This window comes from Calypte anna, chromosome 19 (assembly GCF_003957555.1).
Source record: "Calypte anna isolate BGI_N300 chromosome 19, bCalAnn1_v1.p, whole genome shotgun sequence".
NCBI lineage: Eukaryota > Metazoa > Chordata > Aves > Apodiformes > Trochilidae > Calypte > Calypte anna.
Window position 1 is genome coordinate 7,677,970 of NC_044264.1, and position 27,526 is coordinate 7,705,495.

Below are 27,526 nucleotides of genomic sequence, written 5' to 3' on the forward strand. Positions count from 1 at the left end.
ACCTGTTGTTTAAACTCCTGTCTTCATGGTTGTTTTTGACATAAATGTGAAAGAAACTGTCTATACTACTTGGTGTGTATTTACTTGGCTAGATATGTGCATCTAGGCTGTATCATGAAGTGTTACAAACATTACCCATAGTTGGTTTTTTTGTTGTTGTTTTGTTTTATATATAAATACATTTCCCATACTTCAGAGCTTTTTGTAGGGGAGAGAGATTTCTGAGATCTGAACTGACATTTGCATTGTTAACTAACAAGAGTTTCACTAAGTTTTGCAGGTTGGTGTAAGTGGGCAGTGATGGTGAATAAAAATTATCTCTTGACCCTGAACACAGTGGGTTGCCTACCTTCCTCTGCTTTTAGATTCTTCTTCTTCAGCAGCTATACCTGATTTTGTGGTTTCAAAAAGTAACCAATCTGTTATAAAACTGAAGACTAACTCATAAAAGAGTAGTAAAAATCACTGAGAGCCCAGAGATAACTTCCTATAAGGGAAATTTCTTGCACAGTAGTTAAATAAATGGGTTCACAGTGAAAGAATACAAAATAATGAATGATTTTGAGATGTTGTTATTCTTTCCTTGTAACACAAGAACAAATATACTCTGAAATCTTAAAGGTTGAATAGCCAAAATCATTGAAATAAATGTTTGTCTTACACTTTCAGAGTAAACTCCAGAATTCACAGTTATTGTTACTGAGGCTAAAAGCTTAACAGCATCCCAAATTTGACATTTATTTAGATAACAGATGAACTTTGTACAAAGTAAGAGATAGTGGTTATAGAGAATATATGTTTCAAAGGTCAAATGTATAATAATGTATAACAATAATAATCTTGAAATCAAAGTTTTTGTTCTTGACTTTGACAGCAGCAACAGGAGGAAAAGTGCTGCAAATCCATCTGCCTGGACTAATAAAGAGAATCAGGAAAAGTATCTGAGGAAGAAAATAGGCAGATATGCTGGAACTAAAGATAGGAGCCCTGGAAAGAGAGGAAAGAACAGCAGGAGAGGAAGAGAGAAACTTTGGCACCCTCATGAAAGGTGGCTGGACAGGAAGGGACTAAGGATAAGAAAATTTACCTTACAGCCAGCAGGCCCAGTGTTTCAGTGCTGGATCTGTGCAGCTGTGTCAGGCAAGAAAAGGTAAATGGTTTTACTTTCTTTCTTTGTTATGTAGCACTAAAGCACTTAGACTTAACAGCCTTTAATGCAAAAGCACATATACAACTGTCCTTAAGCCAACAAGGTTTTTACCCATGGGTTTCAGTTTGAGCAAGTGCAGGGTTTCTGTAGTTGCACTCAAGCACAGTTGTGCTGAAGCCCTTCTCTCAAACTGGGCCACAGCCTGCAGCCTGTGCCAGGGGAAGCCTGTGCTTGGGCTGAGAGACACCCAGAGACTGTAGTCAGGGAACATTTGAGTGAAAGATAGTTTTCATCAATACGTGTAATTTTTCTGGATTTAGTGAGATACTGAAACTTTCACTACTGCTAAAGAGAAGCAGTTAGTATATTTACATCTGTTCTGCCCTTCACTGCTAACACTGTCAGATGAAGTTTTGAGTTGTGTAATGTCAGTTCTTTTACAGGGGTCAGGATTTCTCACAGTGCTCTTTCCTCATAGAGTACTACAGCAATATATTTAAACAAAATCTCCAAGCATCCAGCAGCTTTATTTGAAATAGTGGCACCATCTAGAGGATTAGCAAATCTTGTTTCTTTTGTTAACATCATTCAGGACACACAAAAGGGCCCCCACACCATGTGCAGGATGTCCCTTTGGGGATACCCCATAACCTGCTTGCCCCAGGAAAGCCCTTCTCCCTCTGAGAGAGGAATTTCCAACCCAGCTGTCTTGGGTTGCTTCCTCTGATCAAATTAATTATGCAGAATCATATTTATCTTTGCCAAGTGCCAGATAATCCTGCCACAGGATAATCCTGTCACAGGAATTTTGTTCTTGAACTGTTATGGTAAATCTTCCAAAGTAAAAAAAAAAATAAATTAAAATCAACATACATTAAAAATCCCAGGTAGGCTGATGAGCAGCTCACTCTCAGGCAGTGTCTCTGATATTTACCACTAGCTTCCACATTTTGGTGCAGTAGAGAGAATCCTTTTGTAGTGGAGGATACTTATTACAACTCTTTCTTGCTCCATTAGGCAACAGGCATGGATTTACCAGGGCCTGGGAGGAAGAGGTTTTAATTGATGCTGCCAGATGCAGCACAGACACCCTGTGCCTTCTTAATGTGGTCACAGGGCTCTGAAGTTCTTCCCATTACCCACCCCTTGCAGACTGGGATTACTCCTGACACTGGAATAGTTTCCACAGAGAAAATGCAGACACAGTTTCTCCTACATCAGATGTTAAACTGTACAAAGCATTTGCACAGGTGGAGAGTACCTTATTTCTCTGGGAAGGAGGGAAAATTGACCAAATGACCTCACTGGATTTCTCCCTTTCTGGTGTGTTTGTGATACTGTGGCAGAGCTACATCACCATTAGTAACACTTCCTGTTGCAGTGTGCTGGCAAGGAGTGGACATGAGCAGATGTGAACATTTGCAGGCTTCATTTTTTTCAGACTTCATCATCATCACCTGGAAGAGTATTTCTTGGTCATTGTTATAATCAGCTTTTTAAATCAACATTTTAGTCACCTGGATAAAAACTCCTGTCAGCTGGAATTGCCATGTCAGGTGGCTGCCCCACAGCAAGGAAAAGCAACTTCCAGTTACAGGACCTGGAAAGAAGTTTCCCACTCACTCAGCCAGTAAGAGCAGTTTTAGGTCATGTCACTAAGTTCAAGTCTCCAAGTTTCCACAAAGTTCATTTGTTTCCAAGCTGACATAGCAATTTAAATCAGGCAGTTCCTCTTATTCCAAAGTAGAATGTGGATAATGAACCACCTAGAGAAAAGGGATGGTGTCCTCAGTTCTGTTAGTCAGAGGGGGGAAGCCAGGAGTGCTTAATTGGCACAGAGGAAGAGACAAGAAAGACAATCTCCCTCATTACCAGAAAGATAGAGAAAAGTGGACTTTAGGGCTGGAAATAGGTAGAGGGATCTCAAGAGAGTGATTTGCAAGGACAAATGGAAAGTTAGCTGTATTTTAGCTAAGTGCTGAGTAACAGAAAATTGAAGCATTGACAAAGTGGGGGAAAGAGCTTGACATAAAGTAGAAGGTACCTGCAGGGGATTTATTTTGTTATACTTGGTGAGCATCTCATATGCTGCTACAGTTGATGCACAGTTCAGTGTAAGACATAATAGTGGGTGAATTTTTGTTCCCCTCATATTTTTTACTGGACTATCCAGATCTTTGGAGGGGGAAGAGGAAAGAAATAATCCCCAGGTTTAGATGGATGAAACAGAAAGAATATTTTCCTTTTTAAAAGGGAGGTTTGATTTTCTTAACCTGAAATGATTGTAACACCAAGAGTCCTCACTAGTTTTGGTGATCACTCTTCAAAGACTTCTTGAGTCAAACAGTGGTGGTAGACTTGAGCAAAAAAATGTAGCATATAGGTGGGGCACCCTTTTTTCATGGTGTATTCCTTGAGGCATTTTCATGTTGCTTCATTCCCCTGCTAAGCATTACCAGAAATGCACCACAAATGAAGATTTACTGCTGGTACAAACTCACACTGAAATAATTGGAGAACAACTCTGACCTAGTTGGGACTGTGAGGCTCAGAACAGCCAAGAAAAGTAGAGTAGGAAGGGATACTGAGAGTAGCACAGATACAGGAAAAGAGTGACAGTCACTCTTCCCATTTCTCATTATTATCTTGGGCTGGTAACTTTGTCAAGTAAAGAGGCTATGACCTGAAGTCAAATACTGATAACACTTGCACACAGTTGATTTTTGCTGCACTGTTTTCAACTCATTTGTGGCTGAGCCCACCCTGTGTAGGGAAGTGACCACAGGTGCAGGAATTGGATGGATTCAGGTGGAAGTGAGTGCACTATCAGGTGGCAAGAACATAATAAGGGAGGGAGGCAGGGTGCTTTGTTTCTTTGGCAAGGAGGGGAGTGGGTCGAAGCTGAGCTGCAGGACCAGGCTCACCTCTCTTACTTAGTTTTCTTGGTGTTTATTTTAAAGCAGCCTTTGTGACCTCTAGCTGGGGTTCAGCTATGGGCCTTGCAATTCTAGGTGCAATTCCAATGTGGAATATAGATGTTTATGTTCCCAAGCTTTGCTATAGAAGGGAAGCAACCAGCAGACAGGCTGAGGAGAGTCGTGAGCAGTCTTACTCATTGTGTAAAGCAGGAGTTTCAGGGCATCAGCACTGCAGCTGGAGAAAGCTGCTTGAATTTGGTCCAGAAAACGTAGTTTGGGGAAATAGGAAATAATTAAAGTGTCTGGCTGTTAATTTTACAGTCTCAACAAAAATGCTGTCCCTTCAGCACACCAGGCTCATCTCCCTTTGGGTGTTTTGGCCTCAGCAAAGGAGTAAGCTGCACAGCAGGGAATATACTTGTGATGGAGGCTCTGGTAACTCCTCTCTATCCTTCTGTGAATGAGTTGGGACTGTTCTTTCCTGGTAAGAATCAGAGAATAAGATCTCCAGGCATGTAACTTATGCAAATGTGCATAACAATGTTGCTAAAGAGCCTGACTTGTCCTGGCAGTCCAGACCGTACCAACTGGTAAGTGATATCCCAGGATTTTCCTGGAATGATTTTCCACATGGTTGTCTCCTGTCAGGTGATAGTCAAAAGGCTCATTGCTTTCTCTGCTGCTCAGCTGCACAAAGCAATCTGCCTCACAATTTATGAGTGGTATTTTCAAGTGCTACTCAATGGTGGTGAAAGGCTCTTTGTAAATGGGTGCAGCAGCACACAGATGTGATCCTAGAACAAGCTGAACTCTGAGTAGAGGGATGAGGAGAGTGTTGCTTTAGAGAATGTTGGTGTTACTTCTAAAGAGCAGTCAGGAGTAAGCTGTCTTAATTCAACAAGTTGCAGTCTCTGAATATGAAATTGTTTGTGACTAATGCATGTTAGAATGGTAAAAATAAACTCAGTAAATAAACTCTCACCTCTCTAGAGAAAGAATAGCTAAAGAAATAGCAAGAAACAGAAAATAGTGTTTCAGCCTATAGAGCAAGGAACCCATTTGGTGAAATGTCAAATGTAATTATTAAAAAAGGCTAAATTATATACAGAACTGACTAAATATACTTGTATCTCTAAACTGGGGAGATGCTGACATGCATATTAAAAGATGGTTTTTCTCATCTGAGAAGAAATCTTTTCAGCTGTTGAAATACTGTGAAAACAGAAAAGAAATCTTTAAAAACCTGTGTGCATCTCTTTGAATTCAGATAGAATTCTGTGTAATTACAGATTTCTTTTGTAGGGGAGAATGAGAGACAGTAACAGTGATCTTTTAAGCAATAGTTGTTGCATTGTTTTTTCCTAACTAAGTTTGTGTAAAATGCCCAGTGAAAGTTAAGTGTTGTAGAATCAGATATATCTGTTTTCTGGGAAGGTGAAAAAAGGTGTGTTTCAAGGGAGATAACTGATTGAAGTCAGTAACACAGCTTCTCAATGCTGGGGACTTAAATATGTAGCCAGAAAATCTGACTCTTAGTTTTAAGAGTTAAATATTAGCAAGCAGAGTAGTACTGGTAGAGGAGCTTTGCCTTGGTACAGCATCCCCCCCTGTGGAAAGGCTGCAAAAACTGCACTCTCAAAACAAGATGGGCAGCAAAATGCTTGTTCTGGGTAGCATTGTGACCTTGGTGGTGTTACTTTCCTGTTCTCTCTCTCAGGCTAAAAGTTAGCTGGGGAAACTACAGGCAAAATGATGTATTTCTGTGAAGTATGATAAGACAGATAAAATACTATCTTCATGTAGTTTTCCAACATAAACTATACCACCAGCATTAAATGCATACAAAATCTTTTAAAACTGTGATCTCTGTAGGATGTGTAGTAGGTTCTTTCCACAACAGATCAACAACTCTGAGTCCTTTTCCACAGGAACAAAGAGAATTTAAACGCTCATTTTCCACAGTGAAAAATCATGGAAGATTCTTGTGAATCAATTAAACACTGTACTCAGGGGAGTGGGGCTGGTACTGGTAGTTGGCATGCACAGTATTTTAATACTTAAGCTGTGGATTATTTTTAAGGAGCTTGGGGAGTGGAGCACTCACAATAAGTAGTTTTAAATTACCCTTGCTGTTACCCATTAATGTTAAAAATGCTTTTTAGGCAGTGGCTTTTCCCCTTAGTGACTCCCTCTTGAAGTACTGCAAATCATAGAATTAAATATAAAATCTGAGGAACTTCTAATGGAAGTTTGACTGGGATAATGTCAGCTATCAGCAGAACAGAAAATGCAGCTCTGACTTGCTGGTGTCAGATGGCAGAGCTCCAAATGCTCAATCCCTCCCATCTGGAGTTGCCTTCATCTTGTTCATTTTGCTTTCTGGTGAGCTTAGCACTTGCTAGAAAAACAAAATACTGAAAGCCAAACAGGGCTTCTGCAAAGCTAATGTTTTCAAGTAAGTTTTCATAGGAGATGCATGTCTGGTTATTAATGTTCCTGACCTTAATGGCATCTCTGGTAGTAACTGAAGCAGCTGGTAACTGCCACAAAACTCCATGAAATGGTCTGCAGAGCCACACTGCAAAACCTTCCATGGCTTCTGAAAACTGCTGGCCCTGTCTGAAATCTCAGCATGGAGCAGGTCTGGAAATGTAAAGGTTAAGGACATTATTAAAACTGTAGGAAAATGTTTACATAGATGTGACTTAGTGTAGTTTTGCCTCATTTCCTGACTCTTAATTCTGCCCTTAAAAATAGCTCAGTTGAGGCTCACACCACCTATGTGTAGCACGTGATGTTCTTATGTGTTTTCAGGAAGATTAGCTGGAAACACTCTGGGCTTGGGTTTTCTAAATCTGCCTAATGCACAGAAAAGGCCACACTTGGGGTGACTGAGCCAAGGTTGTCTTCTTAGTGGAACAAGAAGCTGTTAACCCAGAACAGGCAGGATGAAGTGTAATTCTCATGCATGTGAACTCCTCCAGCACATGGAGCCTTCTCCACCTTTTCAGAGGTGGGTTTGAAGCAGGGCCCTGACTCCTCTTGCTGTAGCTTGTCCCAGTTTTTCCTTTTGGATAGTTGCCTCTGCATTATAAATAGACCACACTGCCAAGTCCTGTGTTCTGCTAAACCTCACAGATCTGGGTGCTTTCAGATATAGCTGCTTTCTTAGTTCAAAGTCTTTCTTGCTGCCAAACTCATTTTCCTTCCCTAGCAAAAGACTTTCTTAAGCAGCCCTTTACTGTGGGAGCATTTAATCAAGAGTCCTCAAATGCACCTTCACCCAGATTTAATCTAACTTTGACCATTTTCATGTTTCCATCCTCACACTGACTTCAATTAAACAGTCTCACAGTTTTGTGTTGAGAATTAAGCTGATGTTCTTCCAAGCAAGTTGAAATGCCAGTATTCTGTCCTTATTCCAGGTAGTTAAACCAGCTGACTCGAGGTTGTAGCATATTATTGTAGGCTCAGTCATCTGACAAGGTGTGAACAACCTTTCCTGGTGCAGGGCTTGGAATATATCATCATAAATTTGTGTCAGGTGAAGCTGAATGTCTGCTCAGCACATTCAACCAAACATCTAATTCCAAATCCACCTGGCCTGGGCATGGCCCATTTCCCCATGCTGCTGGTGGGAAGCTGAGTCATTCCCAGGAACAGCACAGTGCTCCTGGTGTTTCACACAGTAGATTTCACATAAATATAGCACCCAGTGGTCCTGTTTTTAAAGATATCTACTTGATGAATAGGAGGTGTTCATACTTACATTTGAAAGCCATATTCTTTAGAATAAAATATCTGGTTCTAAGTCAGTATCCTAAGATCTTTTATGGTTTGATTTCCAGATTTTCTATCTACTTCATATCCATAAAAACACTTTTTATTTCCTTGTCTACAGTTGGAAAAAGATTCCTGTTTGCTGGCCAGCATAGTTCTCCTTAAATTCCCATCTGTTAATCAAGAAAAGCCCAGCAGCTCTAAGTACATCTCCTGGGCCTCACTGCAAAGATACACAAGTTGTGTTCAAACTATTCCTGGTGATGGTGGAAAAACTCTGGAAAGAGCAGAAGAACTTCTGGTCCCTCTTCTGGCATGTCCCAAACCAGAAGTCTGTGTTAACCATTGCTCAAATCTAGCAGAGCTGAAAAACACCATTCCCTGTGGTTGGCACAAGAAGAACTCACCCCAGTACAGTTTGTGGGGAACACTCCTCTTTGTGTTCCTGCAGACCCTGAGGGGAGGCATTCATCAAAAACTGAGAGAGGCAAGGAAGGACCTGAACTCACCCACCTTGTTTCTCTGTGAAAGCTTAAGGTTTTTCTAAGGCTGTTTCTGCTTTTTCAAAGTAATAGCAAAAGTGTTTGCTTTCTAGAGCACTTAAGAGTCATCTTTTTCTCATTTTTTTCCTTTGTGATTTTTGAAGAGTTCCATAACATACAATAAACCAGGCATGACATAAAGGGATGTCATTTACAACCCAAATGCTTGTGCACAACCACTGGCTTTTCAAAGCAGCCTGTAAACTGCAGAGCAGAGGTGGTTTCAAATACTCTGCAGCTGCCATTAAGTCACCCCTGAGCGACTCAGCTTCAGCAATGTCTCAGTGTATAATTATTGTGTGGATGTGTGTCATCCCACTTTGGCAGCTGTGAGGTAAGGAGGTTGTTGTCTAGCAAGTTTCTCTCTGCTCCCTAATTTATTTCAGAGGTAGCAAACCCCGTGAGGCTGCAGCACCCTGGCACTGAACTTATCTTTGCTTTCCAACAGCTGAGCAAGCCGGATGCCTGGAGAAAGGTGGTCTTGTGTTTTTAGGGTAGTTTTGAGCTTGAATTTAGTTTTAGTCGTTTGGCAGATGAACTGTTTTGGATGTTGTGGGTCCCTACTTTGAACTTCACTTGTACAATCCTGAGGTTCCTGGGCTATACTGAAATGCAAGTTTCGTAAGCAGGGTAAGTTCTCTGGGAGCTTCTCTGGGTGTTTGGTGTAAGTGTGATGCTTTTGTAGAGAGTGAAATCTTGAAGAGACAAAGGCTGAACCTCTCTTTCAGCTGGAGTGGGCTTTTCTGTTGTCTTTATTCCTGATTTTCTAATTTATAAATCTGTCTTTCTCCTGAGCCATGCCACGCTGACTCCTTGGGCATTCAGAAATGAAGACAGGAAGACAGACCTCATTTCATTCATATTTGTCAGCCTGATACACTTCCTAATTTCTATGCTAAGGGAGTCCAAAATACATAATAATACAAACTAAATGCAAATTATATTTTCATCTCTCGGTGAAAGTTTCAGCTACTGCAGTGACTGTCAAAATAAAATACCTAGCCTAGTAGAACAGTTTTTATTTCAACTCAGTGAAATTTCTTCTTTTTATTTAGTACAGAGATAAGAGGTAAATAATTTCTAATTTTTTTCCTTGGGAAAAAACCATTGCTTTTCAGAGATCTTTAAAATTTCTTTCTCTTAGATTAGTACCTCGTGTCTACAAATGTCCCTCAAAGACTTAGCATTTATAAAAGGTAACTCTATCAAGCTGATAGGATTTTTATATCATAAAAAATGCACAAAAGTAAAAATTTTTATCTCTCCCCTTGGGGAGGGGATATTTTCATGAGCTAGTAAGAAGTTGTAGGTGCTGGAAAATGTCATGGTCTGTGCTGTGGATGTTCAAAGGATCCTGTGAATCAGTTATTGGTAGTCACTTCCAATCCTCTGCCCCTGAGGAAGAAGGCAAGACTTTTGACCCATGGTACCACAGCTGAGTGTTTCTTTTGATTTGTAGAGTTTCCTCTGTGGCTGCTTTTTGATACTGAGCTATAGAGCTATAGATTGGTATGATTTTTCTCAGAGGTGAGTCTGTGACAGTGTGTAAAGTGCCATAGGAGTAGTGGAGTCTCATTCACCATTACAAAAACATGCCCTTTTTTTATCCCCAGCACACTGGAGGTGAGATACCAAGCTCCTGATGTCCTCAGAATCCCCTTCCAAGTAAGTGTCAATACTAGAAATCAACACAGCATTTTTGTCTTGGTGCCCACTAAAAAAGGCCACTTCTCTGGTGGCCTGTAAGTAACAATTAACTAGATAATGGCAGAAGATGTTACAACAAAAGACACTCCATATCAGGCTATGTAAGGCATGCTGCTTGTGCTCTGACATTCTTCAGACTCTTGCACTCTTTTTCTCTGTATGTCATAGATGACAGAAAATGATAGAGTGCAGGAAGACGATGATGAAAGCAGATGGTTGTTACATTAAGGAGACAGAGTAAGGCAAAAACCTGATAAGCATAAAAATCTCCATTAACTCCCAGGAGATTTGCATGGATATGGTTAAAACAAGAAGTGAGCTCCACAGGCCATGTTGTCAAAAGCCTGAGCTTGGTTTTCATCTCAGATGCAATTAATCGTGATTAAAAATGAGAACCAGACACTACCTCAGCACTGTAGCAAGGTGCCTTTACCACTGTGCCTGCAGTTATTTACCTTGTGCAGACTCTGAGATCTCATTTAAAATAGTTTTTGTAGCTGAAACTGCACCCTCAAAGCTCCTATGAGCTTGTTGAAAGCTGTCCATGTATGCAAAATTGAATCTTTCATTTTTCCTTCTCAAATTGTTCCCTTAAATCACTGATGGTTCAGTATTTCATCATCTTCCAGCACAACTTCAGTGCTGCCTTTCACTATTTTCACCTAAATGATGTATTCTGCTTGTGAATTACTGGCAACATCTCTGTGGTGAAAACTGGCAGAAACTGCTGTGCATCCTAAAGCACCTGGTCAGAAGTAAATAGCAGGATTATTTATGAACTAAGCAAGACAACAGTAATTTCTTTTAGTTGTGTTAAGATTAAATGCTTCTCAATGTATTTCCTGATATAATGTGTCTGAAGACTGCAGGAATTGCCTTTTCAAAGGCATAGACAAAGCTCTCTTTCCTATCTTAAATCTTTAATATCCAAATTCAGTTCTTTTGTGTACTTACCATGGTGAGAGCAACGGTGTACTTTGTATGCAAGTGTACTGAGTAAATCCTATTTGCCTTTTATAAATTATTTCTTTGAATGTTGTGATATGAATTCTTAGAAGATGCATCCAAACTAAGCATATTTCTGAGCTGCAGTAGTGTGAACACATCTACCAATGGCAGGAACACAATAGAAACCTATTTTCATGCCTGGTTTAAAGCCAGCCTCTCCAATATAAGGAGTGCTTCCTAATATTTCAGATTTCTGTACCATTTAGTGACAAAAAATTACAGCTGAACTTACATATGTTTGGGCCTTGTAAATTCTGAGTTCTCTGTACTTGGGATTGAAAGTTTTCTTTACTGAAACATTTTCTAGGTGGGTCCATGTCCTTGTTAACTTACTTCAAAATTCACTGAATTTAAAAATAGTGTCCTAAATCTGCCTTCTTGCTTTCAAATTGTGCTTGGTGACTTAAAATGATGCCCTTAAGAATTACATTGAGAAATAGGCAGCTAGTTATTCATTATTACTTACAGAGTTAATGTTGTGGGTGTTTATAAGCAGATAACATCCTTTAAGATCCTTTTGTGTCGTGTGGTGGTGATTGTTCCCATCCAGAGGCATGGTTTTTCCTTTTTCTCAGAAGAAATCTTAAGGAGTGTCACCAGGACACACAAATCCTTGATGTTATCCATGTGAGCTGAGCTCATCTTGGGCATAATATCCAGTCTCTGCTTCTGCTGTTTAAATGCAGTGAAGAGTTTCAGGGCTTTTTCTGTGCTCACTGCCCTTCATGTCTGGAATCTTCCATCATACATTGTACCTGTTGCACAGATCTTCCTGGAATTTTTACCACTTTTCTGAAGTTACCTTGGGTTGCTGTGATTACCTGTGAATATGAGCAAGCTATTGGGCTACTTAGAAAATTCTTTGTGCTCTTTTTGTTTCTAAAAATAACATGTGCTGTCACTGTGATTGACAGAGTCCCTTCAGTTTAGTTTAGGTGCATGCTTGAGGTTACAGTTTCCCTAGATTTATGATACAACTTTTAATGGCACTTTTCTTAGAATGTAATATAATCATCATGAATGAAACCCTCCAGCCTTGACATATAAAATTGCATGTATGTGCTTAAGGAAAAAAAAAAAAACCAACCAGAAAATGAAAAAAATTGGACAAAATCCACAATTCTGTCACTGTCCTTTCTTCAGATGAACAGGGGGTAACTAACTGTGAATCTATTTACTGCAGAAACATGATTAAAGATAACAACGAAATTGTTCCACTAATGGGCAAGAAAACAAATCCATCTGGTATTCCCCTTCAAACCAGCAAGAGAAAAAGCCAACTGAAAGCACTCCCACAAAGAAAAGGTAGGATCCACTCAGTCTGGAACACTAAAACTCCTTATTATCTTCTTTAGTAGATGCTTACACCGACACCTGTATTCACAGGGTGTATATGAGTGAGAAACCTGGTGAGCACAAGGTGCCTTCAAATAAACTCTGTTCTTATGCTGCACAGAAGTGGAAGAGAATCCTGGTTAGGTGGACATATGGCATTTTGACACTAAGGGGACAAATATTTGATCCCTGTCCTAAAGACACCAGACTCATGTACCTGTCTTTTCTGCCTTGGATCTGCTGGGTATTCTGCATCTGCTCTCTGTACCTGTGTAAGAATGTGGTCTGGTGATGGTCAGTGTTTCAAAAGGAGAAGGAAGAGTGAGCTTTTTTTTTTAAGAGAACATGTGTCAGGGGATTCCAGGTTTTATGGAAGAGATGCTGGCTTGAAAAAAGACAGCATTTCAAACTTAGCCTCAGATGGGAATGTGAGAGATTATGGGGAGACAGATGGGAATTAAGAAATGAGGGCTGGGAGGGCTGAAAAGTGCCATCACAAACAGAAACCTGAATTCACTCTCTTCTTCATTATGCTAACAAGACTTCTTTAATTTATAAAATCTTTAATTCACTAACATAAATTATGAAAGTAAGTGTTTGTATTTAATATGTATAAGGAAATATAAACAGTAATAAATTCCTGATACTATAGTATTGAAGTCAACTAACTTACTGGAGAGTGAGCATGAATATTGGTTCATAAACTTTTCACTTTGTGGCTAATTAGTAGCTATTATGGCAATTTTTTAAACTATGAAGGCCTAAGCAATTGCAGTCGTTGTGACATTTATATTTCTTAATAATGAGAGGAATCACTTTCCACAGAAATGATGTCACTAGTTATTTGAGACCCCCTCCTGAATGGCCCAGTTTTTGCCATTAAATGAAGACAAGAGAAGCTCTGTGTGAGGGGGAGATGAAGTATCTGAAGAGCTCACAATATACCCTGTAGTTCAAAAAAGCACAATTCCATGAAAGGTTGTGTAGTTATAACAACTACTGGCAATCACTAATTACTTAATCTTTTATCTGCCATTCAGTTTTGTGGCCTCAGTAACAATAACCTTGAGGTTTTTCCCACTTCTCAACCAAGAGCTCAGGGTGTGGCTGGCAACATTCCTGTGATACAAGGAATGCTCATGTGAATTTTAATGCAGAGCTTTAACGCCTTCAACTAATTACATGTTTCCATTTTGCTGTACTTCACTTACTTCAAAATTCATTCCTTCTCTCATGCCATGAAAGACCTAGGTAGGGCAGCTCCATGGGTGCCATTTCTCACTTGACAAAATGTATTGGCAACCTGCACTTTCTGAAAAGGTAATGACTTCCCCTTCTTGAAGGCCCTGGTATTTGGGTAGACTGACATAGACTGACTGTATAATTAAGTACAGGAAAACCAACAGGCAGGCTGGGAGGGAGGAGTGCTGCCAGTGTTGTCAGAGACTGATTATGCTTGTGGGCAGTGTTCCTGAGAGTGTGCAAGGTGGCCATGTAAGCACTTGGGTATTTGTTGGCCATCATCCACAGGCCTTGCATGGTGGCTTTCGGGTTGGTTTTGTTTTGGTTTGTTTTTTTTTTCACCCCTGTGGTATCCCCAGATAACCCACACGCCTGGATAGGTTAGGTGTGTCAGCCTCCAAACCAGGGCTCACTTCATAGCTGCTGTACATCTACTGGATGCCAAAATCTTCAGCATAAACTCACTGCTGAGAGAGCAGGAGCTGCTCTCAAAGACACCATCCCCTCCTGCTGCTGAGCCAAGGGCAGGAGAGGTGGCCCAGCAGTGCCTAGAGCTTGACACTTGGGAGATTATGGAGTTTTACTGTGGCCTCCAACAGCTGTGTGCCTGTTGGGACAGCTCCTGCAATTTGTGGTAAGGGAATGCAACAAAGCAGGATAAACCCATGGTTTTTCCACTCCTTAGTCTGTCTCCCAAGTCCAGACCCCAGGGAAACAGCAATGATTTACAGCAGCTGCCAGAAGTGATGGCAATGGTCCTGTTTCTCTCTAGGTTTTCCCTGTACTCTAAACTGCACCTCTTTGCCTAAATAATTTCAGAGACACTCTCCTGCTAACCTGAAGTGGCATTTTGCTTGCTGCCTGCTTAGGATGCATTCCCAGCTACATCTCATTTACATGAGGTCCTGGAGGTTTAAACTACCACATACAGAGAATTAACACTTGGATCACCAAGCCACTGGAAAAGATTAACACTAGGGAATGAGATCATACTGGTTTTAGCAGAAAGAATAAATATCCTGTGGACTAAAATATAGAATTGAAATTGTTTTCCAGGTGACTACCAGAACACACTAGAAATGTAAAATAGCACCTGAGCAATCAGCCATGGGGGAGTCACTGCATCCACCACTGAAACTTCTCTGTCCTTGGTGGAAAGTAGCAATGCTTTAATGAGCTCTAGTAATACCAAGCCATTGATTTTTGCCTCTCAACTCCACCTGCTTTCAAAGGGCAAAATCTTCCTATTCCATCTCATGTTCCCTGTTGTTTAAGATCTCATTTCTTTTCCCATTAAATCATTTATATGGAAGAGAAATAGTTAAACATCATGCACTGACTGGCAAGATTACACAGCAGTCCTGGATGATGGAAATGCCTAATGTAATTTAAGATGTAACCTTTCCAACTTTCTGACTTGATGATTATCACTGCTGATGGCTTTGAAATGTTCCATCCTAATGGCTCCTGGCTGGAGAAATAGACTGGAAGAGGGGGTAGGTTTAAAAGCATATGCAGGTGTAGGTGTGCATCTGTGTGTGGCTGCTCAATAAATGCCTGGTTTTGCACTTAGCTATTTGCAGAGAAGTTGGGTGCAAGGCTGTTTTCAGGCTGCTGTGGTAACTGCTGAGGCATGTCTGGATTTGATACTGTATGTACTAAAAATATCTCTGCATCTTTTGCTCATCTGCCAGCATGAAAGTGCTGGGCACAATTTTGGAAGTTGGGATCCCCCCAGGGGAAAGTCGAGGAGCCTCTGCCAGAGTCCTACTTGGTAAAATGCCAGAAAATATCAATTGTTAACTTTGTCCTGGGCATGTACCTGTAGTGCTTTGCTTCTTTTATGGTTGAGCCTGGATTTTTTGCTAATACTTTTTAAATGCACTGTGTTCAACAGCTCACACTTTTTTCTGGAGATTGATGGTTTTGAAAGCAATGCAACTCCAAATAATACATCTCCTCCTGTGTTTTCAAAACCAATGGATTCAAATATTCGTCCATGGTAAGTTGCAGATGCCTATCCAATAGCCATACTGCAAATACTTCTGTTTCCTTTTCAGCAGCCACTTATTATTTCTCCTTAGACCTCAGAGCTAAAATTTGTCATGTCTTTTCTTAGCTTTTCCTTACTTCAAAGACAGAATTCCACTGGAGGTCAGTTGTTGCTAGATGCCATACATACTGCTGTCATTTTCACTGAATAAACCAGGCTTTAATTTTGAATGAAATTTAAATCAGCACAGTAATTTTTTTTTAATCTTAGCCTCTTGTTTATGACACATCAGGCCAAACTGCATGCACCCATTTGTGTATTTTTTACTGTATGAAGGCCACAGCTTAATTTAGCAAATCCAGCTCCCAGCTGTGTGCTGGCATCCTCCCTCTTTTGCTCACTAATATTCAAATGACATGAAGATGCTGAATCTGAACTATTTAAAGGCAACCATTTATGCTGAATGAATAGAGAGAAATTATGACTGGGAAGATTGCACTTAAGTTTTGAAAATTTATAGGATACTTTTATGGGAAATTTCCACCAAACCCAGCATAAGCCCAGAATGTCCAGATGCTTTTGTCTGATGGATTTGTCTGGTCAGTTTTGTGGAATTAGCTCAGTGTTTCTTTGTTCTCAGAGGTATCCAAGCTTCTTTACCTATTCAGGGACTGACCTGCACAAGACACATGTGCTTTGTTACCAGATTCCTCACAGCTTTCTGCAGAGAAGTGATGGACTGAATAAGAATGGACTGTGAGCTACCAGCTGTATTTCAAAGGGGAGGGAATATTTGCAGAGCAACACTGAATCCTTGCTTTGCTGTCCATACATCTGTTTTATCTATAATAGTTCAGAACTTATTAGTCTGAGGTTGTTCATCAAATTTGAACCTTACAGAAAACAAAAATACAAGTAAGAAAAACTACAATAAATTATTTTAAAGTCTGCTTTTAGGAATGTCTGGAAATGCTGTACAGAAATTGCAAAATAAAAGTGCCACTGAAATCCTTTAAATTTATTACCTAAATATGTATTTTAAGCCCCAGTCCTTAATTTCTTTTAGATAAAGCTGCTATTTCAGCTGCAAAATGCTCTTGAGTTAGCCTACTGTGTATTGTGTGGTAAACCTTTAGGTAAATCACTTTCATTATGTGCTTACAGCTCATGCAGTGTTACTGATTTAGCACTTGTTTTGTGGCAGGTGACAAATTAAGGATGTGAAGATGAAGAATGTAAGCTACAAGCAGTCAGGATGAAGTGAAAATAGCAGTGATTGTTAAAAACTTCCCAGTTTATAATGGAGCAAAGCCCAAACCAGATTGCTTTCCTATTGGTTTTGTAAATATAATAAAATCCTGTGGGTCTTCATTTTTACCACTCACTTTAAAATTCATGGGTGTGGTAAAATTATATAATTAAAAAGCACATTGTCAAATTAAAATAATCTTTGTTCTACTCTAGATAATACTTCCTAGGACTGCCTGATTCTTCATGTGATTTGCCAAGATATCTTCCAATATCTTCCTAACTTAGAACTTATGGTTTTTTGTTTTCTATAGTGCATCTGGAAATGGGGAAGATATGGATTCCCCACAGTCCCTTCAGGATGATGCAACTGAATATAGCCCTAATGTAGACAGTTGTTGGTGAGTGGAGATTCACATACTACTTACCACATTTTCAATGGATTAAGTCTATAACAGGGTAGATATTACTTATTTTGCCTGCCATATTTCAGAAATAAGGTAATTTTTGTGCTCACATTTCTGATTCTGCAGTAAATAAATATTGAAATAAGCAACTGTAATCTCTCTTCTCAAATCTCACATTTAGTGTGAGGATTCCTTACATATAATGTCTGTTTCCTAGATGACAACACAGACACCATCTATAACTAGGACAATGACATATGAGCTAAGATAATTTCTGAACTGGGGGAGAAATATTAAATCATTCTTAGTCCAGAATGATGTATGTTCAGGAAAGCTGTTTAAGAAGATGTGAGGTTAAAAATTATCTTTTACTGCAAGTGGGATGGATGCAGTTGGTGTGCAGCATCAGGTAACCAGGCACTGAAGTGAGCAAGGTGTGGACAGATCAGAGAAGCAGAGAAATACTTCTTAGCCTTTGTTTTAGAAGAATAGATAACTGGAAAAAAAATGCAGAATAATACTTAGTGTACGTTTTTATTAGAAATCTCCTCTCATTTGCCATTTACCTGCAAATAAACAATCTGCAGAAACATTCTGAGAGATTCTCCATGTCAAGTTGTAGATAGAAGTGGGACAAGTATATGTAGTCAGGGACAATTTATTGGATTTCTTTTTTTCTCTTAGGTAGAAAATAAAGTAAACCACCATAAACTAAGTCAGCAATTTCATTCTGATTTTTTTTATAATTCAGTGCTAACATGTCACAAGGACCTGAGCAGAGAAGTGCCCGGAAGAAGCTGAAAAGATACATATTTAGAGCAGTGTCTGAGGGGAATATAGAAGAGCTGCAAGAGCTGCTCACAGAGCTGAAGGAGAGATCTAACGCGTGTACAAACATGACTGTGCCAGGTAAGCTCTGCACCTGCCTGAAGGAAGATTCTCAGCTCTTCTGCCACCACGTGTGTAGTGTGAGACTGGGAAATACCTCTGCAGTGGTTACTTGCAGTGTGATGTCTGCCACCTTTCCCATTTCTGCAGGAAAGCTTAAGGTATTTAATCAGCCACCTCCTTGCTGTCTCCGAGGCAACTCTGCAAAGTGTTTGTTTCCTACTTGTGATACACAGAGTGTTCTCCTGCACTGGATTCCCAGCCTTCTGCAGCACAAGACTTAAAGCTGATGTCTATCCAATCTGCAGGCAAATTGCAGTATAGCCAGGGCTTGTGCAGCGTGGCCAGAGAAATTAGGAAGGAGTTGTGGGTCTGTCTGGAGTGATCATGGCAGTGGGATGTCCAAAGGAGAAGCCAAGTGAGCTGACTACCTTATTTAGTACCAGATTCCTGAATGCCTAGACTCACCAAGTATACATAGCTCAAAGACAAAGTGAATAGGATGGAGTGATTGTTTGGCAAATAATTTATGTTCCACCCCTGATAAATGAAATATTAGAATTGTTTCCATCCTCTTTAAGAAGTAATTATGGTCTCATCTTGGAATTCACTCTTGTAGATTATCTGATGAAAAAATTCACAGCTTCAGACACTGGCAAAACTTGTCTGATGAAAGCTCTGCTGAACATCAATGAAAACACTAATGAGATAGTGAACACCCTACTAGCCTTTGCAGAAGAAAATGGCATTTTGGAGAGGTTTATCAATGCAGCATACACAGAAGAGGCATATAAAGGTACTGCCATCTTGTACCAATTTCAGGTATATGGTTAAATGCACTGTCCACAAAAGTAATGTTTTCTCCAAACATTCTAATAATGGTTTGAATTCCTAAACCAACTTTTAATCATTATCCCTGGCACAATCCATTGTGAAATCTCTTTGATATTTTCTAACAGGTTTCAGAGATTCATCACTAAATACCTCTCTATTGTTTCAGGCCAGACAGCTCTAAATATTGCCATTGAAAGGAGACAATATGAAATAACTCAGAGCCTTATAGAAAAAGGAGCTGATGTCAATGCTCATGCCCAGGGTATTTTCTTTAATCCCAAACATAAGCATGAAGGCTTTTATTTTGGTAAGTGGAAATATGATCTCTCTGGAAAGGTTTAGAAGGAATAGCCAAACGATTAAGACAGTATGGAAGAAAGGCAAGTGTGAATCATTGCCATAGATAAACCTAGATTAGGAAACTCACATCATAAGATACAAAAATTGGCATAGTACCTTTTGTAAAAGTCACTTGTGAGAGGGCAATGTGTTATAAGCATTCAGAAATAATTGTGAAACATTTTCTTAAAAGACTTGTAAACACTGAATGGCAAAGAAAAGGCAACAAATTTTCTCCATGTTATGTTTTCATAGAGATTAAACTTTTAGAAACTGAGCTACATTCAACACAATCAATAGGTCAATGTGTTTCATATATTAAGATGTTTAACAGAGCCACTCATTAGTAAAATTATTTGAATGCTTGTAATGGAATATAAACATGTTACATTTTGTGATTTTCTAGGTGAAACTGCCCTGGCATTAGCTGCATGTACCAATCAACCAGACATAATCCAACTGTTAATGGACAATGCCAGAACTAATATCACTTCTCAGGATTCCAGAGGAAACAATATCCTCCATGCCTTAGTTACTGTGGCAGAGGACTTTAAAACCCAGAATGACTTTGTAATCAGAATGTATGATATGATTTTGTTGAGAAGTAAAGACAGAAATTTGGAAACAACAAAGAATAAGGAGGGTTTGACACCACTACAATTAGCTGCAAAAACTGGGAAATTAGAGGTGGGTATCATTTCAGTAGCATGTTAAAAAAGATTGTAAGTGGGGAGAAGGACTCAAGGCCACATCTGAGCTCAGATGTTAGTGCTCTGACCTGCAGTTTTCCATGTTGTTTGTACTATGTATTGTGGTATTGAGTGAGCTAATTGTCAAAATACAAGAAAATATTTCTATTGCAATGTTGCTCCTCCCTTTTAACACTTCCCTCAAGCCCCTCTCTGTACAAAATACACAGGCTCTTTAAAAACAGCCTTGGAAACCCTTTTGTCTGTAGAAACTCTGCATTTATTGCAGTGCTTCACTTACACAATACACTCTGAGTAATTTCAGAAGACTCACTGGAACTGCTCTGTTAATGCTGCTGTAGAATTTGGCTCTCATAAATCAACTGAACTGTGGTAGAGAATTGACAATGGAACCAATTACAAGCACGTTGCATTGCACTGCTGTAGAGAACGTGGTAGCTCAAAGGTAGGGTGCTGGACTGCTTGAAGGTGAGCTTTCTCTTTTCCCATGGAGAACACTTCTGCTTACAAATGATTTTGTTCATGTTTTAGATCCTGAAATACATCCTGAGCAGAGAGATAAGAGATAAGCCTAACAGGAGCCTCTCAAGAAAATTCACAGACTGGGCTTATGGTCCTGTTCAGTCTTCACTTTATGATCTGACAGAACTAGATACCACTGCAGACAACTCAGTATTGGAAATTATTGTCTATAACACAAATATTGGTGTAAGTTACCTATTTCTAAAATATATTTATATATTTTCTAGCTGTACACTCATTTCAGGTGTGTTAGCCTGTACACTTGTATTACTTGTAGAAGAGTAAACAGTAATTTTTGCTTCTAAAATCAGATCTTATTGGGGTTTTTCCTGCAGAATCGCCATGAAATGCTGACTTTGGAGCCTCTGAACTCACTGCTGCGAATGAAATGGAAGAAGTTTGCCCGACACATGTTTTTTATGTCATGCTGGTTTTATTTCCTATACAACGTGACACTAACATTGGTTTCCTACCACAGGCCTAATGAAAATGAAGTGAGTACAGCAACTTAATCTCACTAAATTCTGCTTCGTATCTGGAAGGAAGAGGAATAGAGGAGATAATTGCATTTTCATTCTGTAAAGTAACCCAGAACACAAATAACTGATATAAAGACAGGTAGTTCAGTTTCTAAAGGTGTGCAGAGGGCATTTTGTTTTGTTTTTCTTTCAAGAAACTTCTGCTAGTTCAAGTATACATCTTGTAGGGCCAATTCTGTAATGCACCACAAAAAAAGTTCTAAACTGAGGGAAGAAATTGTGTACCCTGAGCTACAGGCAAGAGGCTTTGTGTTGTTTTGCCTTTTACCCTTCAGGGGTGGAACTCAGCTTTTCGTTTTGGACCTGTCTTGCAGGCTCCACCTTATCCCCTTGCTCTGACACGTGGTGTGGGATGGCTGCAGTTACTGGGACAGGTGATGGTTATGTTAGGAGCAATATTTTTAGCCATAAAAGAGGTAAGGCATTTTAATAACAAATACATAGCAAAATAAAGAACTCCTCTAGATATATGAGTATGCTGCTGGTGATATTGGCAATACTTTTTAGAATATTTTTGATATGTGTAATTTATAAAAGTCTCTGGCTTGATACATCACTTAGAATGACCAGGAATATATCTTTTGACATAACTGTATTGCTCTGTGAAACAAATTTGAGGGTATTTTCCTTTCAGATTCTCAAGGCAGAGATTTTGTATTTGTATAACATGTTGACAGCTTCCTAGCTTTAACAATGCTGTATAATCAGAACCTGTATTGGGCAAAAAAAACCAGTGTAATTACCATATACTATATAACCAGTAACTATTAAATGATGCCAGACATGTCAGAAATGTAAATATGAAGTTGCATACCTACAACAATATTTTTAATTCTATAAGTTATCGTTAGGCTGATTTTTTTCTTTTTTTTTTTTTTAGAACATCAGCTTCAGTGAAATAATTTTAAAAAATCCATTTTTATACCTGCTTTTTCTTCCTGACATTTCTAGATTTTATCTTTCTTTCTGCACAGAGTGTAGCCATCTTCCTGCTTAGACCTTCAGACCTGCAGTCAATTCTCTCTGATGCATGGTTTCACTTTGCATTGTAAGTCTGTCATGCACATATTTTATACTATCTATAAAATGTTTATCTATCTTGTGGTTGCAGAGAATGCCACTCCTGTGGCAGATGCTCACTTTTACTCTTAATTATCAGTTTTTAGAGGGATGGGCATAATCTTGCAAACAGTTTTTCTTTAACACACAGTAGTGGTTGCAGGGTAAAAGTAAAGTAAAAGTAAAGTAAAGTACTGGGTAAAAGTACTGGGATTTGATGTGTATGGAGTAAATTTTTTCCAGCTCTATATAAAGAAAAGGGCTTAAGGAGCCTGGTTAATAAACCAGATACAGTTCCACAGTCCTCTGGACTACTTAAGAAAGGAAAAATAGCATCAAGCTGGTTCAGCTGGCTGATGGGAGCATCCCATGCCCTAGATAAAGCACAGAGGTGGCTTAACTCTACCTTTTTTTCTTCTCCTACACCCACACTGATATTGATCTTGTGCTGCTGAGAATCTACATCCTATCACAGCACATAATACCTTTTCCTGGGTCTTTCTTGTTTATGGAAAATCTGTAATGATTCCATGAAGCTAAAGCTTGAATTAAATTACTTCAAAGATGCCATTAAGATTTCTTTATCAACAAAATCTGCATTGAGCACCTATTTTGGGGAGAGTAGTTCACTTAAAGAAAGCTTCAATAAATATTATACTAATACATTAATATGCTTATATTATCTAGAATCACCTATTTTATTGTGGAAGTATAATGGTAATGTTGATAGAGGAAAACAGAATACAATGGGAAATTAGAACTGAAGCATAAGGAGCAAAGAAGTCTTGTTTTCATATTATTCCACTGTCTTGTTGGTTTTGTGCTAGTAATTTCCCTTTTACATACATGTGTTTGTTTTTTAACAGTTTTATACAAGCTTTGCTTGTGATCTTCTCTGTCTTTTTGTACTTGTTTTCCTACAAAGAACACCTCGTGTGTCTTGTTTTGGCAATGGCCCTAGGATGGGCTAATATGCTCTATTTCACCAGAGGTTTCCAGTCCATGGGCATTTACAGTGTTATGATTCAAAAGGCAAGTTTGTTTTGTTTGTGTTCTCTGCCTTGTTATGATGCTTACTTGTTAAGATACAACACCAATCAAGCATATTCAGCAACTGTATCTTATAATCCATGCTGACATTTCTCATTTTCAGTCTACTATGTATTATTTCAGCAGGATGCACTATAATAACCTGAATGCTAGAAACTAGTTTATTTCTTTGTAGTGAAATGAGGCAACCAGGTGCCATTAATTGCCAGAGAGTGAGCATGAGCTTCTGTCAAGCCCACCTCATCCTGCTCATGCACAGTGGGGACCCACCCTAATCAGGCACAGGTGGGCTTGACACAAGCTCATGCTCACTCCCTGGCAATTAGTGGCACCTGGTTGCCTCATTTCACTACATTTCTTAAAACCTTTTTTTTCTCTATTAAACATGTAAGTGGAGTTTTTTCAGCTAATGTAACTCTGCTCTTTAGTTGCATCATATGCTGCAAAGCCTATATTAGAGTCAGTCACTCTAGACTAGAGTTAGTCACCCTGCAACACCACACCAGTCTTGCAGCCCTAAGGTTAAAAATCAGCCCTAAATCTTCCCTGGGTTTCTCACTGAGACTAACAAGTTTCCTTAATGAAAGCAACCTGACACTTTAGTGTGTACCACACCTGTAGCCATGCAGAATTTATAAATGTAAAGCTTGTGCTTGGATTTTCATTTCTGATAAGTATTTATTTTAATTTTTAGGTCATCCTGCAAGATGTGATAAAATTTTTAGTTGTCTATATCGTGTTTTTGCTGGGATTTGGTGTAGGTAAATATTACTGGAGAAAAGCACTGATGCTCTGTGTGAGTAAAAGTTTTAGCATTCTTATGAATAAGAACCCTATTGCCATGATGAGACCTCATGTTGGGGTTTCTTCTGGATGCTAAAAAGCCAAGTTTAGAGAGTTAAACTGTCTAGAGACTGTCTGAACAGATAAGTAATTTGGCTCTTGCTCAATTGCCTGCAATTTCATTTGGACGTGGGATCCTTCTGCTTCCTGGTAATCTGCCACCTAGCTGCTGCTCTGTGTCTTGCTGGGCATATCTAGCTCTGTATTAAGCAGTGCATTTTGAGTGCTTTAGGATAAAATGCCATGTATCCATGAAAGCTTTATTGTGATGGAAATTTTCTCATGCTTTCTTCTCAGCCCTTGCTGCACTGATTGAAACTTGCCAGGAGGGCAGTGAATGTCGCCACTACAACAGCAGCCTGGGACCTGTTCTCATGGATCTTTTTAAGCTCACCCTTGGACTGGGTGATCTGGAGATCCAGCAAAATTCAAAGTATCCTGTCCTCTTCCTTCTGCTCCTCATAACTTTTGTTGTCTTGACTTTTGTTCTTCTCTTGAACATGCTGATTGCATTAATGGGAGAAACAGTGGAAGATATTTCAAAAGAGAGTGAGCACATCTGGAAACTCCAGGTTTGTTTGTGAGTTACTTGGCTTAGTCAAGGATCAGTGTGTTGGCTAAAATCTTTTGAGCTGTATATCTGGTTATTTATCCTGCTAACAAGTTGTTAGGCATTACCAGTGGTAATCCCCATTTGTATTTGTGTTTAAACAATGCAAATTAGGAATTTTAGCATTAGGGTGTTGTAATAACTTCAGAATTAACAACTGTCCTAAAGGTAATGCTATGGCTCAGATTTCCAGCCTCATGCACTGTCACATATATCTTTATGGCCTTTGTTCCCCTCCATATGTCTGGAGTAATGTGTGTTTCATGATCAGCCCAGAGATCTGCAGTGCAACACTTCAGTTCCCCAGACCTTATCTGAGCCTGGTCTTTTACCAAGGCTGGACAGTCCCAAGCTGTCACTGAGAACACAGTTAGGATTGGACTTGCTTTCTTCCATGGAAGTGTTGGCATCAAACCCTGAACACTGAATTTAGAGTGAGATTTCTTGGTTTTTCTCCCAGTGGCTTCTGCTGTGGGGCTAACTGGGGAAAGCTGTCAGCTCCCTGTTTGCACCAGTCAAATAAACATCCTGCCATGTTAGTGCTGTTGCTGGAATCAGTGTTGGTTATGGATGGATCTGTGATGTTGTAATGAAACATGGAGCCTGCAAACTGTATGGGATAGCAAAGCAGACAACTTTGAACAGGATTAACCACATTCATCTTGTTTATTGTTAACAGAGAGCCAGAACGATTTTGGAATTTGAAAAGTTCTTACCAAAATGTTTGAGGAAAAAATTCCAATTGGGAGAACGGTGTAAAGTGGCTGAAAATGACACCAGAGTGTGTTTAAGGTAAAGCAAAGCTAGAATACCATGCTATCAATTCTGCTTTGTGTGTTTCTTTGTGGTTATTTCTCCTCAAAAGCCTTTTTAACATATTTCTACCTCTCTAAAAATCATATTAGTTGTACTGAAATCTGATCTGTTTCTTTCAGTGGAGACCAATTTTTTTTAAAGAAGGAAAATGGATAGGGTTTTAGACAATATTTTAGTAAGAAAATAGATTTTCAACTCTATATTATTTAATATATGCATGTCAAGTCTGCTTGAAATAAATATCAGTCATAATCTTCTTTGAATGTTAGCTTAAAAGTAATTATATTTAAAATGTTGCTAGTTGATGTTATACCTAAATATTTAAGATGAGTTTCATAACTGTACTCATAATGTGTGAAATTATAAAGTAGTCTGAGTATTATTCTTATCTTCCTGTAGTACATAACACTGCAAAAGATGTTCAGTCTTAGTACTAGCAAAGCAGGTGTTGATGGTAAAGCATCACAAAGTGAAGAAGGAATAAAGATATAAAAGGGGAAAAGAGCTGTGTGGCTAAGAGATAAGGCATGCTAATAACCCAACTTATATACAATATTAATAGGATTAATGAAGTGAGATGGACCGAGTGGAAAACACACGTTTCCTTTATTAATGAAGATCCAGGACCAACAGGTACTGCAGAATTGTACAAGGCTGTAATAATGAAATTGGTTTTTCTTAGAAATGCTTTGATATAATTTAAAGCTTAAAAAATTGTCATAATCTAGATACTCAACCATGTTTTACTGCTGGGGAAATTCATGTCTAATAAGGTTAGGGGTGTTAAATTATTTTTAAGAATTTGGAGAGTTACAAACTCTTGATATTTATACTTTGGTGACAAAACATGGTGGTTTTACCTTTATCTTTCTCTAAGCACTTATGCTTGATCTAAGTTTTACATTCTCTTACACCATTTTAATGGTATAGGGCTGAAAAACTTTTTGATAGAATTTATTTTGAAAGGGTTTTTAATAAAGTCCATTTCACCCTTAAGTAACTATATCTAGCATTGCAAAATGTGGCAAGAAATCAGATTGATTCTACCTGACAGTGCTGTAGTCTGCTGCTGTTAACCCTGGGACATTCATATTTATGTTTTCCAATATATACTGGATGACAAACTGCCCCTTGTGAATATGAGCCAGGAAATTCAAGATACCCATCTGCTGACAGTGTTGGAAGTGTAAGAGAGAAATAACCTGACTTGGAGGTGTCAGATGTCCTTCTGGCAGCAGCCATCAGAGTTTATGAGAGGGGCATATGAGGATCTGGGAGACTCCTCCTGAAGTTTGTTCTTGAGTTACTTAGAATTTATATGGCTTAGGATGAGCTTCAGTAGTAATGAAAAGAGACAGACAAAACAGTCTGTGTTAGATATGGTAGTAAACTGGCAATTGGTTGCTTAAATGAATGCATTTTTTAAATTAAACCATGACTAAAATTAAACATCTATTAAAAAAATAGATGTGTAAAACTTTGAGCTTGTGTATGCAGTTTCTACCATACCCTCCTTTGTTTATAATGCATTTCTTTGCAGATCCAAGCAAAGTTCAAGATAATTCAAGAACTAATAGCAAAAACACCCTGAATACATTTGAAGAAATGGATGATTTGCCTGAAACTTCTGTTTAGTTGTGCTGCATTTGATATGTTTGTTCTGAAGGTTAAAAGCCTCAGCAGTGGATGCTGAAAGCTTTGATGCTTCAGACAGCTGGAGGCAGCTGGAACAGAACCTTCCAGGGACATGGTCTGATGACTTTAACCCATTGGATCAGGGTTGCTAAGCTGAAATAAAATGGACTATATCAGTGGTTCAGTTTTGAGCCTCTTGAAAAGTGGTGCTGTCCAAGTTTGTGTGATGCTAATCAAACTTGGCTCTAGACTTTTTACTGGATAAAAAAGGCCAAATGTGAGATATTTCTTCCTTTTGTGGAAAATTAAGATCATAATGATCCCAGTCTGCTGTCTTGTGGAATTTCTGAC

At 39.0% G+C, this 27,526-nt stretch overlaps 1 protein-coding gene across 1 annotated transcript; it reads left to right on the top strand.

Annotated features, from left to right (window-relative positions):
* Positions 1-12,292: 12,292 nt before the first annotated feature.
* Positions 12,293-27,175, top strand: TRPV3 (transient receptor potential cation channel subfamily V member 3). Its single transcript, XM_008495102.2, is given in 18 exon segments — positions 12,293-12,350; positions 12,353-12,410; positions 15,580-15,684; positions 17,238-17,324; positions 18,082-18,239; positions 18,838-19,014; positions 19,219-19,359; positions 19,798-20,078; positions 20,633-20,809; positions 20,959-21,117; positions 21,477-21,578; positions 22,137-22,210; positions 23,088-23,253; positions 23,966-24,032; positions 24,412-24,686; positions 25,404-25,516; positions 26,103-26,173; positions 27,081-27,175. Coding segments are annotated over 18 exon segments (2,364 nt in total).
* The last annotated feature ends 351 nt before the right edge of the window (positions 27,176-27,526 follow it).